Raw genomic sequence first — 14,602 nt, forward strand, 5'->3', positions numbered from 1 at the left:
AAGAGAAGTAAAAGAGGTGTAATCCCTCATAACCAACTTAAAATAGTATGTTGCCTATCTTAAATTGAGACATCAAATTTTTATTAAGATTTACTTCCACAGAGATCCTAGCATAACGAGCTTTCTCAATAATCTCCTTTGTCTACCCTTTGAATAGAGTTTTTGTCAACTTTAAGTGTTCTACCAAAGATATTACCAATTTTCCAAAGATAGCGAGTAGAGAGTAGAGTTCAATTGGTAGGCCAGGAATTCGCATCCATATTGCAAGTTTTTGACTTTATCTTCATATGGATTAAACATTGGTATCCAACGTTGAACAACCAGGTAGTGGTCAGCTACCACCCATGGCCCTTCCTGCAAAACATGGATGTAATCCCTTTCACTCGAGAAACATAGAAGAAGATGACCATTATCCAATTCAATTGCTTTATAGGTTCCGGTGAGACCCCACAATCGTTACAATCTGGCTAACAGAAATCTGGAACTGATCCTTCTCCCCAATAACTTGATGATCAATGCCCTTCTCCATTGTTTACAGTCCTCTTTGTGTTGGTGTTTAGACACTTTATACGTGGGGCACAAGTGTTCCTCTTCTCCTTCTACTAATTCCTCTTCCATGCCATATTGCTCCTCTTCTCTTCTCTCTCTCTCCATCTAATCATCATCCTCACTTTTCGAGATGTAACAATCGTCATTCAAGTGGAGCAGCTTGTCCTTGTATGAGATTGATTTCCTCTCTTGATAGTTCTCTCTGCATGGGATCTGTTTACTTGCACCATCGGTTCCCTCCGTTGACTCCATTTCCGAATTAGCTTCTTTGTCCAACATCTCATCATCCATAGCTTCATCGTTTGGACATTCCCTTTTAGGTTTCTTGACACTCCTACTCACTAAGTCTTCCTCCTCAGAAAAGGGAGCTTTCCTCTGAGAGGTTTTGTCTCTCTCTATCTCTATCTCCGTTGAGTTCTTACCCACACACCAAAAAAAATTTCTCACTATTCCTTTATCTCAAGAAAGCTTTAAGTATTTTATAGAAAACCAAAACAATGAGTGACTTCATTCAAGTCTTCTTTGAGTTTTTTCACCATTAATAAATTATATATCTGTTAACCAATCTATATACCTTGCCAACTAATAATTGAAATATTACTAAACAATGTAAAAATTTTGGTACACAAGGAATCATTTTCCAGCTATATATGTACATGTAATGTAAGATGTCTTATGTTTTCTTAATTAGGCTGAAACAACAGGCAAATGATTTCCAGCATTTCAATATCTAAGGTGGACATGTGAAGAAGAATTGCGTTGATACATTCATTGTGGTACTTTTTAGAAATTAGAGTGTCTCCACTATATGTTGATCTTTGGAAACCGTCTACACGGCTTTTTAGAGACCATGGGACCGTGGCCATGATTACAATTTACATGTGAATCGCATGTATGCTCTGCATTTCCTAATGTAAGCACAAAGCCATTTTCAGCTGAGTGGTATTTTGTGATATCAAAATCGAATGGTGGAGCTGAATAGGTTCCATCCTATAACACTACATCTCCATTTCCTTATCCTCTTTTCCTCTTTTACAATTTGCAATAATGTTCATATTTCCCTTCAGTTAGTCCACTTTCTTCATTATTTTCCTGGAAGCACCATCCCTTGTACCAAAAATGTCTTCATCATTGCAATAAAGAAAAAGTACCAAAGTTGATTGATCCATTTTTATAAGAAAATGGAAAAAGTCAGCTTCCTAGTCTAATCCAGGATAGCATAAATTGAACTTTTCACCGCATAAGCCCCACTAAAGTCTAGAGAGTAATTGATTTGATAAAGCATTTGGATTATCTAGTCATGTGTATTTGTAGCATTGTTGGTCACAAAAGAATGCGTTTAAAAGTGGATTTGTCTTTAAAATAATTAATGACCAATGTATTTTACCTTGTCTATGTTACATGAGAATTAATGCCAAAAAATACTATATAAAGTTGACATATTAACTTATTTTTTTATCATTTATATATTTGCATATTCTTGTATATCACCATTCATACAGTTATTGGTTCGTAGTATTATGGTTAACTTTTGGTTAACGTTAAATAAACTCAACAACTCGATTCATGACTCCCATAATCCTAAAGCTTAATACAATTCAGATAAACTTTCAGAACATAAAGTAGCACCTTTGATATTAGTTATAACTTTTAATAATTCAACAAGTGATATCAGAGTAAAATTATAAATTTGAATCTCCGACTCCGAGTGATGGGAAGGAGGTTAGTTATGGTTTTCGGTTTAGTAATAAGAAGTCGTTTGGTTGAGCTTTTTCTAAAAGTAACTTTTAATACTTTCTTATTTTAAAAGTACTTTTTACAAAAGTTAAAGCTATTTATATTTTTATAAAAATATTTAGTTTTTGAAAAAAAATATTTGGCTTTTGACTTCTACTTTTCTGAGAAGTTAAAAATTTTAGCTTCTGAGAAAAGTAAGTTTTTGACTTTTTTTGTGACTTCTCCTTTTTCTAAAAGCGGACATCCAAACGAACTAAAAACGAAAAGTGCTTTTTTTCTTGAAAAAAAGCCGCTTTTGAAGAAAAAAAACTCATCCAAACGAGCCCTAAGCCCTTGATCCAATAATTTAATCATATATATATTTGGTTAACAAATGTATTAAATATTTTGACCTAATATGATCAAAAAGGTTGTTAAGGGGTATATAGTACATTTATGAAGGAAAATAATAGGCAGTTAAAGAATGAAAAGCCATTATGCATGTGTTGAATGCGTTCTTTTGTCTCCTATTTCCCACGGAGAATCACCCACGAAAATGAGTCCTGGTTGGATGCTATCATTATGCCAACTTTGAAGCAATAACTCTTATTATAGAAAGTTATTTTTTCCTGCATAAAATTAATGGAGTGAAATTGCTATACAACGTCATGTGGATAATGCGTATAGTTATGTAGGTTTAGTAGGTGTAAACCATTCCCATTTGCTACAAAAGTTTGTGAGTCAGCTACTGTTTTTCGCTACCAATAAAGTGCTGTAATGCTCAAAAAGCATTAATGTCTTCGTGTTTATGCAATTAAAGATTATTAAACAAAGGAAAGAACAAAGTGTGTACAACTCTTCTCTTATAAATGGTTATGCCATGTTAAAAGAGTAACGAGAGTAATAGAAAACCTATAATACCCTTATGACATAATCTTGTATTCATTGAACACCTTTCTAGCTACCTTCTCAAAAACCATTAATTTCTTCGTGTTTATGTAATTAAAGATTAATAAACAAAAGAAAGAACAAAGTGTGCACAACTCTTCTCTTATAAATGGTTATGCCGTGTTAAAAGAGCATTTATTATTATGCTTCTCTGCTGGACCAGACCAACCGGTCCAACCAGTTGACCTGAAAATTAGACCCTCAACCAGTCCGGTTCAGTTAATAGACCGCTGACCCGGTTGAATGGTTCAATTGGTTGTGGTGTTTTTAAAAATCTTTCTCATACATATGCAGCCAACAAGACTTGAACCTACACCACATTGCATGAAACAAGAAACAATTGTGTTTGATTGTGTTCTTATTTATTTTTTTTGTTATTAAAACTATTTTGTAGAATAGTTAATGAAATAAGTGTTTTCTATGAGTTTTTTTATTTTGAAAGTTAAAAGTTAAAACACAAAACACAAAACAAAAACAATTCAGAAATGCTCTCTAAACTTAATTCTAAAAATAAAAAGCAGTTTCAATTTTTTAATTTTTTTCTTTTACAAAACAGGTCTTATCAAACAAATTTTTTTATTCTGAAAATCAAAAAATTATTTTTCGAAACAAATTTCAAACAAGTCCAACAACTACTATGCCAATGGCTTATTTGAGATACTTTGTTATTACTATTAAATTTATTATATACTTCAAATATCAATTAAAATCAAAGAGTTACTCAGACTGAGCCGATTTTTATAACATTGCTTTTCTAGCTACCTTCTCAAAAAGTTTTTTTTTTTTTCAAAATATAATATTTTTAAACACTAATAACCGAATGCATGAATCATAGCTGCCCCCACATCTTCTCATGCTTATCAGAAACTGCAGCGCACTTTTATTAACAAGGTCTCAATTTTGCATCCTAGGCCTCTACATATGATATGGCTTGACAGCTGTAGCTTAGTTTACTATTTTTTAGCAAAGTATAGCATCATCTTGGCAATTTCTCTTTCGTTTTATTTTTAAATTAAATGGTATTGCATTTCATGTTATCAAATCAGGTAGTATTCATATATATATATGTGTGTGTTACAACCTTAAAACATTGAAGCCTAAGAGACACGCATATACTCTCAACTAAATTCAGCCATGTCATACATTATGCACTCATTTCAATGGCTTTCTCTGTTCTTTCTAAGTATCTCATCTAGTGTTTCTGCTTTCCATCATATTCCAAGGTTAGGAACTTTGCGGAGAACCAAGGAACTCGAACCCCAAACCAGGTCTACCTTGCAATTGCATGAAGACCTCAAAACATTTTATTACACCCAAAGACTTGATCACTTCAACTACAGGCCTGATAGCTACACCACTTTCCAACAAAGATATATGATAAATTTCAAGTACTGGGGTGGAGCTAAATTAAATGCACCAATTTTTGCATACCTTGGAGCAGAAGAACCAGTGGATCAGGATATATACTATGTTGGTTTTCTCAGAGATAACGCTCCTCAGTTCAATGCTCTTATTGTATATATTGAGGTAAGAGTGTGAGATAAACTTATAACAGCATTCATTAATTAAGACAAGCAATTAATTGTGGCCATCTCAGAAAGCCTAATATTTGCATTCTTTAAGAAACTACTACTTATTTGTTATTATATGCTCTAATATATGATACGTTTTTAAACAGCATAGATACTATGGGAAATCAATACCATTTGGGTCAAGGGAAGAAGCTATGAGAAATGCGAGTACTCGTGGCTACTTCAATTCAGCACAAGCAATAGCTGACTATGCTTCTGTGCTTTTGCACATCAAGAAAAGTTTGTCAGCTCAGAATTCTCCCATTATTGTTATTGGAGGTTCTTATGGTGGAAGTAAGGATTATACATATATATTATTAGCTCTTTCTTCTAATTAAAAAGTGAAATATATGTCAACTAGGACTTAAATAAACACTTTATATAAAGCTTTATCACATATAAGTTTATTCAATTAGATTTTTCTTAATGTGTAGGAGGGTTTAATTAACTTTCTTCCCTTAAAAATTTATTAATTATGCAGTGCTTGCATCATGGTTCCGCCTAAAGTATCCCCACATTGCTCTTGGTGCTCTTGCTTCATCAGCACCAATTCTTTACTTCAATGGTGTTGCCCCACAAGCCGGATATTATTATATTGTAACCAAGGACTTCAAAGTAATCTACTATTCTATGCCAATCTTTCCTTTTAAAAAAATGATGAATTAGGTTAATTAAACCCTTTAAGAACTTATTGCAATATGGATGAATAATTTGCGTGGTTCAGGAAACTAGTGAGAGTTGTTACCAAACTATACGTAAATCATGGTCTGAAATTGACAGAGTTGCTAAGAAGCCTAATGGTCTTTCAATTCTCAGCAAGAGATTTAAAACTTGCAAGTAAGCATATATATATAGACTTCTATATATGGTATATGTACACAATTAACTGTTTATTATGTTATTGATCCAAAAATTGATTAGAAGAATGTTTTTCTTTTCACTGTTTCAGCAAATTGAGCAAAAGTTTTGAGCTCAAGGACTACTTAGACTCATTATACACTGAAGCGGCTCAGTACAATCACCCTCCTGCGTACCCAGTTAAGGTCATATGTGAAGCTATTGATGCAGAAGCTAAGAAAACAGATATTATAGGCCAAATATTTAAAGGTGTTGTAGCTTATATGCAACATCGATCATGCTATGACATGAATGCATTCAATCATCCAACTGAAACTAACCTGGGATGGAGATGGCAGGTAAATGTCATGGTCTTATAAATATTAAAACAACACATTCTGGCTATCTCCAATTAATTTGGAATAATATTTCATTAACTTATAAGATTAAATTAACTTCATAAACAGACATGCAGCGAGATTGTTATGCCAATAGGTCATGATAGGAACGATTCAATGTTCCCACCATCACCTTTCAATATGAAGACTTTTGTTAATGAGTGTAAGAGCTTATATGGCGTCCTTCCTCAGCCTCATTGGGTGACCACATATTATGGGGGTCCTGTACGTTAATTTTTTTTTTCTTAATTAGATCTCATAAATTTATTATTCCTTATTTCTTCTTTTCTATTATTAGTTTTAAAATATTGATGTTTTTAATATATATTAACAAAATGCAGGATTTGAAACTGATTCTCCATAGGTTTGCTAGCAACATCATATTCTCCAATGGATTGAGAGATCCGTACAGCTCTGGCGGGTAAAATAAGGAAAATAAACTACATTTCATAATGAGAAATATAAATATATTCTTCAAAGAGATGTTTTAACTTTAGTGTAAGATTTAAAAGTTTTATTCCTCGTCTCAATCGTTAATTTTCGTATATCTCACGGTTGTAATTTAATTGAAATTAATAATTAATTAATGAGAAAAATATTTCTCTAGTCACCGGAATAAAGTTATTTCAGTGAACTCAAAACGACGTCGTTTTGAGGTTATAAGATTAAAAATTTATAATGATAAAAACTAATATAACCCTGCAATATATTATAATTACAAAAACACCTTGATTTTCGTCGTCCCAGAACAACGTCGTTTTGGACTCACTGGAGATAACTTATCTCCATTGACTGGAGAAATCATTTACCCTTAATTAATTGATATAACTCAACAAACTATAATTATTAAATAAACAGAAAACAACGGTTAAGATGAATTCTAAGTCTTATCCAAGAGTCAAAAGATCCCTCCTTATTCTTCCGCATTCATTTTCCTTTTTTTTAATTTTCAATTTGTTTCAACCACTTTTTATTTTTCTCCTTTTATTTTTCCCCTCTTTTGTTCTCAATTATGGACTGCATGCAGGGTATTGGAGAGTATATCAAATAGTGTCATTGCTGTTTCCACTCTAAATGGTACTTCATCTTTATCCCCATATATAAATTGTATAATCGTATATATAAACTGCAGTTTAAAAGCATGATACCTCTCGAGTTAATGACTTCATTCATGCTTAAAATGTTGATGCCATTTTAACATGGAATATTTAAACAATTGCAGGGTCTCATTGCCTGGACATACTCTCAGAAAAACCAAGTGATCCTCAATGGTTGGTCACGCAGAGAAATACTGAGATCAAGATAATCAAAGGCTGGATTGCCGAGTACCAAGCTGATCTACTAGCACTAAATAAACAAATCCAAGCACCAAAACCCTAAACCTAGATAATGAAGGGTTTAGCCATTATGTGTGGGTTAATAGGGAGGGATTTGAATAATTAGGATAAGGTTATAGTTTCCAACCTTAGTGTTACCATTATATATATAATTAGTAATTAGTAATTAAGATTGTGGTGCTAAAGTTAATTAAACCCAACAAAGTTTGTGCTGATATATATATATATATATATATATATATATATATATAATTCTTTGGGTTAATTAGTGTGCCTGTTCATCTGGATAAAATTTTATAATATAATTAAATACATAATGGAAACTATTTTAATAACTTAGACTTATTTCTCTTCTTGTGCGGAATCCACCCATACGTGCAGCGAATGGAACCTAAAAAAGCATTCCTCTATGCAATTGTCGTTAGCGTTTGCAAGGGGAACATGACGCAGTTATGCTTCCTCGCAGCAAGCACGCACTAATAAAGTGTGAGGGTATGCAACCTATTCTGAAGACCACCTTTATCTATTCCTTTGTGTATCGTCTGTGGTTGTGAGGGATATCAGCTTTTGTTATTAGCCAATAATAGTGGAGTTCCTAAACATAGGTCCACTACACATGTCTAATTGCTAAATATTTGAGAATTTCCTATTTCTAACACAATAAGTGGCGGAACCCTGGCCAAAAACTTTGATATATCAAATTATCAAAATATTTATCGTAATTACTCAAATCAGTTAGAAAAATAATTTACCATAAATTCTAGCATACCTATCTAAATTATTTACTAAATAATGTCACATAACATTGAAAATGCAAATAAACAATAGCCAATGATTATATATCAAAGCAAACATATAAACAAGCACTAACCTTTTCGATAAACATTCCAAATAATAGAATCTAACCTCCTCCGGTGACAACATAATAAGTAATGAACCATTGTCCTAAGGATAAGAATACACACAAATATAATAATTACATTTAATAAACAAGGCTTTAACGTTTCTACAGTGAATGTAGATAAGTTATCTACATTCGCTCCCAAAACGACGTCTCGTTTTGAATTGAAAAATTAAAAAATTGTAATGAAAAGAACTATTATAATCCTGAAATAAATTATAAATACACAAATAATTACAAAAATAATTAAGTGTACATCATTTTTTTATAATGAATATAAATACAAAATCATGAAACCACAATACTTTATATTTAATTTTATAGAAAAATATTTCTGCAGTTATACTCCCAAACGACGTTGTTTTGGTATTGAAATATTAAAAAATTATAATTAAAAAGACTATAATAACTCTGAAATAAATTAAAATTATAAAATCACCATGATTTTCGCCCTAAAACGACGTCGTATTGGGCTTACTGCAAATAACTTATTTACAGTAACTGCAGAAAAAGCGAACCCTTAATTTTAATGCATTGTCAACATTAAAAATTTCACCCTTATATTCAATGATATATTATCAATTATTTGATAAGTTTGATATTTTATGATAACTATACTCATGAAATAAGATTTTAACATAATATTGGACGAGAGTAAAAAAATAATTTACTCTCACAGTATATCAAAAGTAAACTTTTATTTTTAATAGGAAATTATTTTTGTTGGAAGAAATGGTTAAATATCGCAAATGAAAGGATGAAATTATGATAATCAATCCAAGTGGGAAAGCAAGAAATTGCAAACATTATGATTAAATTAGAAGTTTTATTTAAAAAAAAAAAACTCAAACATAATTGGAAAAATCGGATTGAAATTATCATTGTTGGAAAAAAACGAGTATTTTGGGGACTCGATGTGTAATTTAGCGCAAAGCTTTCTTTTCCAAAACATATACCAAAAAATGTTTGTGTTATTAGCACAATATTTAAATATAACTAATTAATTAATAGAAAAGTATTTCTTCAGTCATCGGAGATAAAATTATCTTCAGTGAATTCAAAATGACGTTGTCTTGGGATTATAAGATTAAAAAATTATAATGATAAAAACTAATATAACCCTGCAATATATTATAATTATAAAAATGCCTTAATTTTTGCTCCAAAACGAAGTCGTTTTGAGCTCACGGGAGATAATTTATCTCCATTGACCGGAGAAATCCTTTACCCATTAATTAATGTTCTTTGTGATTTATAATTGATCTATATAAACTTTGACTTTAATGTTTCTAAAGTGAATGTAGATAAGTTATCAATATTTGCTCTCAAAACGATATCGTTTTGGGTTGAAAAATTAAAAAATTATAATGAAAAAGACTATTATAACGTTATACAAAAAAAAAGACTATTATAACCCTGAAATAAATTTAATTATAAAAATACTTTTATTTTCGTCTCAAAACGACATCGTTTTGGGATTCACCGGAGATAAGTTATCTTGACTATGGGAAAAGTGAACCCATAAACTTTACTCGTTGAAAAAAAAATTATATATGTTATCAAAAAAAAAAAAAAATTATATAAACTTAAATTATTTGAAAAATATCTCATTATTTTAATTTTATCAATTAACTCATCCCGCATCTTAATTTTGTATGTGTGACGAACTAATTTAAAATTTTAATTTGGTAATTAATTATGTGGGTTATGAATACTAAAGAGGCTTTCATCTACATCGTCCCTTTGGGGTTTTTCATGTTATATTGAGACTCGATTGTTTTCGACGTCTCCAATGCGATTTTGATGTGTAGCAATCTTAATATCTGGATTATGTAAGGAAACACCACCATCGAAATTGGTTATTCAGGTATACTTCAATTTTCATTGAATTCTGGGTATTTGGGTAATCATCTTCAAATGCAAATGCGCAGTTCTTTGAAGATTCTGTGTTAAAATCATACTTTACCTCTTTTTATTTTTTTTGTTCTAATAGCATCAGTTCTTTTGTTTTGAGTTCAACACACTCAAAGCTCGCCATGTGTTTGATGAAATGATTCAAGTACAGCACATCTACAACACTCTTAGGTGTTGATTGGTTACTGAGGTTCTATGAATTTTCTGTTCTTTGGTTTTTCTTCACAAAACAGAGTTCAATCACTTAGTATCTATGCACAACAAAAGCTGTTTTGCAGTTATTTCTTGCTTCCTCAATCCATAGATTGTTCCATTTTTGGGCTTGGTTTTTTTTTTTTTTTCTCAGTCCTCATTTATGAGTTGATGCTTCAGGTGAAATGAAAATGTGACTGCTTATGTTTATATTTTTGTTCATTCTTCTTAGTGTTGTTTTCTCCTCAACTCTTGCCCGTTTGCAGTCTTGAATAGGTTGTTGCAGCTGATCATGTACACCTAGAGACAAAAAAATTTAAAAATTATATGATATCTATTTTGTGTCATTGTGGTTTGTGATTATGCTTGTGTGTGAGAGAGTGTGACTAAAGTTTGTATACACAAGTCCTTTCTGGATACATTGAGTAAAGTTTGTTATAAGTTCTGTTTTTGTCTGGTACATAGACAATGCTGCAGCTTTGTATTTCTTTATTTTATTTTGTTTAGAATGTTGGTTTGTTCTATGTAAAAGTGACCATCCAACACTAAAAGAAGACCCATTGGCTCAAAATTTGTTATTTTTTCTTTTACCTGCATTTTGTTTTGTATTCCCCCTTTACTTGCTTCATTGGAATTTTCAGAGTGCAATCCTATGCTTTTTTTTAAAGCTGTAAATAAGGAGAACTCTTTGAGTGTAATTTACGGGATAAAATTTAATGTTTCACTACATAACTATGTGGTAAATTTTGTCAAATCAGACTTGTTAAATTGTGCTAGATAGTATTTTTTTTATTTTTTTTTTAAATTGAGTATGGAATTTGAAGTTGTAAACCAAGTTATAGAGAGCCAATTTGCTAGGTAGTATTCTAGTTTGATTTAAGGCTTGCCCTCAAACAGTCTCACCTCAAATAACACCTGCAAACCAAGTTATAGAGAGCCAATTAAGGTGTATTTTACCTCGATGAAAAGCTAAATAAGAGTACTTCAATGCTGGAAAATTGGTGAGTGGATTGTTAAGGATTCCAACTACAGAAAATTTATAAAAACCATCGAAATTTTCTGCACATTGGGAACTTATAATAGCTGGCTTCTAAAATTTGTATCTAGTGCTTTCTTTTTCAAAAATAATAAATTATATATCGTTGGAAAGCTTAGGATGTCTAGTTTTACATATTAAAATCTTAGAATTCTTTTTTGTTTGTCAGATAAATTCCTAATGCTGATTCTAGGTAGCATTGCCTGGGCACCTGGTTGGTTGTCCAATGATTCCCTTGTATTCCATTTTCTTGGACTGTTTCGTTTGATGCTTCTGCCAGAATTGTTTGTTTGCTGAATTTAGACAGTGCAATTCTATTTTGGAAGTGTGGGAACTCCTAAAAGATATCTCGCATTATATCAGCTCCTATGAAGGATAAATGATTTTTGTCTGTTGTTTGCGCTTATTAAATTTTTACAGAGATTGCACTTTTCTCTTTTTATTATAATCCATGTGTGTTTTTTTATAAATCTGGTCTCCTGAGTTGGAAATGGTAAAAGTGGATATCACTAGACATTTTTCCAACCTTTAGAGTTTATTTAATTAGTCACAACTTGAATTCCATAACGTGTAACAAATTGGGTTGACACAGGGCATTACAAGTTTGTTGATATGAAATTTTAGAATTATTTCTGTCTGATGCAATTTCGATTTCAAGTGTGTTTGGGAACATGATTTCTGTTGTTTTCCATTGGTATTTGTCCATGTTTGTGCTTGAGTTTGATATTTGAAAAATAACATCACTTGCATTATTCTTCAGCTGGTGCAAATTTGTTATGCTAAATTGTAATTGAAGGTAAGCCTCATGGAAAGTCCCCACTCTGTCAACAGTCCAAGAAGAACACTCAGTCTGTCAAAACAGCGAAGGACGACTGTGTCGTTTGTAGATCCCGATGACAAAAACTCTGGCTTTGGATTGTCTGGGGATCATGGCCCTAAGCCTTCAGAAGTTTACGGTTTTGTGGGATCTATAACCACTGTTGTTGCTTCAGGTCTTGTTTCTTATCCTGCTTTTCACAAATTTAACTTAGCTATGATTTATGATTTTTACTATTTTTTTTTTTTTCATTTTCCTTTGTGAATAGTTATTTTCTTGGTATGGGCATATGTTCCGGAATCATGGCTACAATCTATTGGCATCTCTTACTATCCTAGCAGGTTAGACAGCTCAACTCCTGTTATTGTTTGAAGCTTTGGCAACTATCAGGGTCCTTTACCATATGTAATTGTTTGGGTGCACAAAAGAAGAAATTTTCATTGAGAAAATTCTAAAGTGAGAGGAACTCTGAAGTGTTAATTTAAGGTTGTAGAAATGCAAACTCGGTTAAGGTGCATGAAACAGGCACAGTGAGCTCTTCAATTTAGATGTTAAATGAACGATTTTGGGGGAGGGGATGGAGGGGGAGTAAGCTCAACTTTTTTCTTTAAGATATGGAAAAGGATTGCAAATCAACCGGATGTGAAAAATTCTCATCAGCTTTTGCTTTACAGATATGGAACAACGTTATGAATTCTGCTGTTTATGACAAAATGATGGAAAACAACTTTTGTTTTTCAGATATTGGGCTCTGGCAGTTCCAAGTTATGTGATGGTGACCATTGTATTAATGCTGGTATTCTACATTGGCCTTAACTTCATTTCAACACCTCCCCCTACTTCTATAAACACAGTTTTTGGTGAGTTTGATGCTGAATTCTTTAGTCATACAGGTGTGGTTATTGTTTATTGCTAGATTGTTTCCTAAGCTTCTTGCCTATATGAATACTTTTGACTGTTTATTTTTCTGCATAAAAAACTCGTGTTTCAAATCCTTTCATCTAAGTAAAGTCGTTTTGGTAATGGACAATTTCATTTGGATTTTTTATTTCTTAAAGCTGTGCTATCACTCAGGATGTACTGCGTTTTTTATTTGAAGTTTTCCAATAACTGATTTGGACATCTCTTTGTTCAGATGAATTCAGTAGGGATCCTTTGAGTCTTGATTGTTCTCTAGAGGGAGATGAGAAACCCATCCAACCGATATCAGATATTGGCATTGACAGAATCAACGATGTTATGTTCAATAATGCTACCTAACAATCATACCTTTCTTCAATTTATATGGTGGGAATTGCTGCCAAACAGGTGCTGCAAATCTGTACTCTTGCACGAGAGGTTATAGCTATTAGACGTGAAATTGATTATCATGCTGTTTGGCAACTTTTTTTTTTTAAGTGAAAAGTTACTTTTAAGGTAAAACTAAAAAGAAGAGCTTTAAGAATAAAGCTACAAGCTATTTGATGATTATATAAAATTTTTAGCTTAAAAACTTCTTAAAGCTATTCATTTCAAAAAAAAAAAGTACACATTTCAAAAAGAGCTGATACAACTTAAAGAGCTTTTGGTTTTTTGCATTTTTCTTCATTATTAAAAAAAGCTCTTTTCACTATAAGAGCTTTTGTAAAAACTTGTTTGGCCAACTTCTATTTATAAGGAGAAGAAAAAAAAAAAAAAAAAAAAGGCCTCCCAAACAGGCACTATGTTGGTCTTGTGAAAGAATAATTGGATTCCATTTTCCCTTGGAATTTCTTTTTAGTGCTTATATCTGCTGAATTTAGAGTCTTGAGCCTTGCCACTTTGTGAATTGGTGATCAGAGTTATAGTTATGGAAACAACTTCTTTCCTTGTAGAGTAAGATAATGTACATTTGACATTTCCACCGGAATGGTGGGAGTCTAGTGCACATGGCCACCCTTAATGGATTAAGCTTGATTTGGGGTAATCCAAGCTGAGGCCTCGTGACAGGGATCAAATTTCCTTCTCCGAAATATATAACTTGTTCTTTACACAATGCCTTCTATCTCTTGTGGATGAATGGGTCACCAAGACACGGTCAAACTCGGTCATTTATTCAGTCTTATATTTGAAGAAACATGCAAGAATTATTGTCAATATATAATGAATATTCTGCTCGATAGGGCCGTTGGGTTACCTCTATATGTGAGACTGGTATTCAACATTTTGATTACTTTGAGTCTTGGGATATTTTCATTGAGCTTTCTGGCGAATATTATTTCAGATATCTTTTTATAACTTCATTATTCAACGATAAAAAAAAAACAATACTCGAAAGTTGCGCAGCTTTGAATTAAATAAAAATGGTAATTTAAGGAAAACTCGAGTATGTTAAACTTAAGAATAGATAATAAATTTAATTTTTTTT

At 31.9% G+C, this 14,602-nt stretch overlaps 2 protein-coding genes across 2 annotated transcripts; both read left to right on the forward strand.

Moving 5' to 3' along the window:
• Positions 1-4,331: 4,331 nt before the first annotated feature.
• Positions 4,332-6,444, forward strand: LOC133291208 (uncharacterized). The gene is made up of 7 exons (XM_061489435.1): positions 4,332-4,740; positions 4,892-5,078; positions 5,266-5,399; positions 5,509-5,621; positions 5,734-5,980; positions 6,089-6,244; positions 6,361-6,444. The coding sequence occupies exons 1-7, from the start codon at positions 4,348-4,350 to the stop codon at positions 6,442-6,444; spliced, it is 1,314 nt and encodes a 437-aa protein (XP_061345419.1). The 5' UTR covers positions 4,332-4,347.
• A 3,539-nt stretch (positions 6,445-9,983) lies between these two features.
• On the forward strand, positions 9,984-13,674 carry LOC133291210 (phosphatidylinositol N-acetylglucosaminyltransferase subunit P-like). Its single transcript, XM_061489436.1, has 5 exons — positions 9,984-10,124; positions 12,160-12,391; positions 12,485-12,557; positions 12,958-13,076; positions 13,352-13,674. The coding sequence occupies exons 2-5, from the start codon at positions 12,205-12,207 to the stop codon at positions 13,474-13,476; spliced, it is 504 nt and encodes a 167-aa protein (XP_061345420.1). The 5' UTR covers positions 9,984-10,124; positions 12,160-12,204; the 3' UTR covers positions 13,477-13,674.
• Positions 13,675-14,602: the final 928 nt, after the last annotated feature.

Source organism: Gastrolobium bilobum, unplaced genomic scaffold (genome assembly GCF_033153095.1).
Source record: "Gastrolobium bilobum isolate Gb01-03AN ecotype WA unplaced genomic scaffold, APGP_CSIRO_Gbil_v1 utg1383, whole genome shotgun sequence".
Taxonomy (NCBI): Eukaryota; Viridiplantae; Streptophyta; class Magnoliopsida; order Fabales; family Fabaceae; genus Gastrolobium; species Gastrolobium bilobum.

What these genes read in the sequence shown, in the direction of transcription:
- LOC133291208 (XM_061489435.1), top strand. Translation starts at nt 4,348, where the DNA reads ATGTCATACATTATGCACTCATTTCAATGGCTTTCTCTGTTCTTTCTA. An exon ending in TGGAGGTTCTTATGGTGGAA is followed by an intron (nt 5,079 to 5,265) that starts GTAAGGATTATA and finishes TTAATTATGCAG; the next exon opens with TGCTTGCATCATGGTTCCGC. An exon ending in CCACATATTATGGGGGTCCT is followed by an intron (nt 6,245 to 6,360) that starts GTACGTTAATTT and finishes AACAAAATGCAG; the next exon opens with GATTTGAAACTGATTCTCCA.
- LOC133291210 (XM_061489436.1), top strand. Translation starts at nt 12,205, where the DNA reads ATGGAAAGTCCCCACTCTGTCAACAGTCCAAGAAGAACACTCAGTCTG. An exon ending in AACCACTGTTGTTGCTTCAG is followed by an intron (nt 12,392 to 12,484) that starts GTCTTGTTTCTT and finishes CTTTGTGAATAG; the next exon opens with TTATTTTCTTGGTATGGGCA. An exon ending in ATCTCTTACTATCCTAGCAG is followed by an intron (nt 12,558 to 12,957) that starts GTTAGACAGCTC and finishes TTTGTTTTTCAG; the next exon opens with ATATTGGGCTCTGGCAGTTC.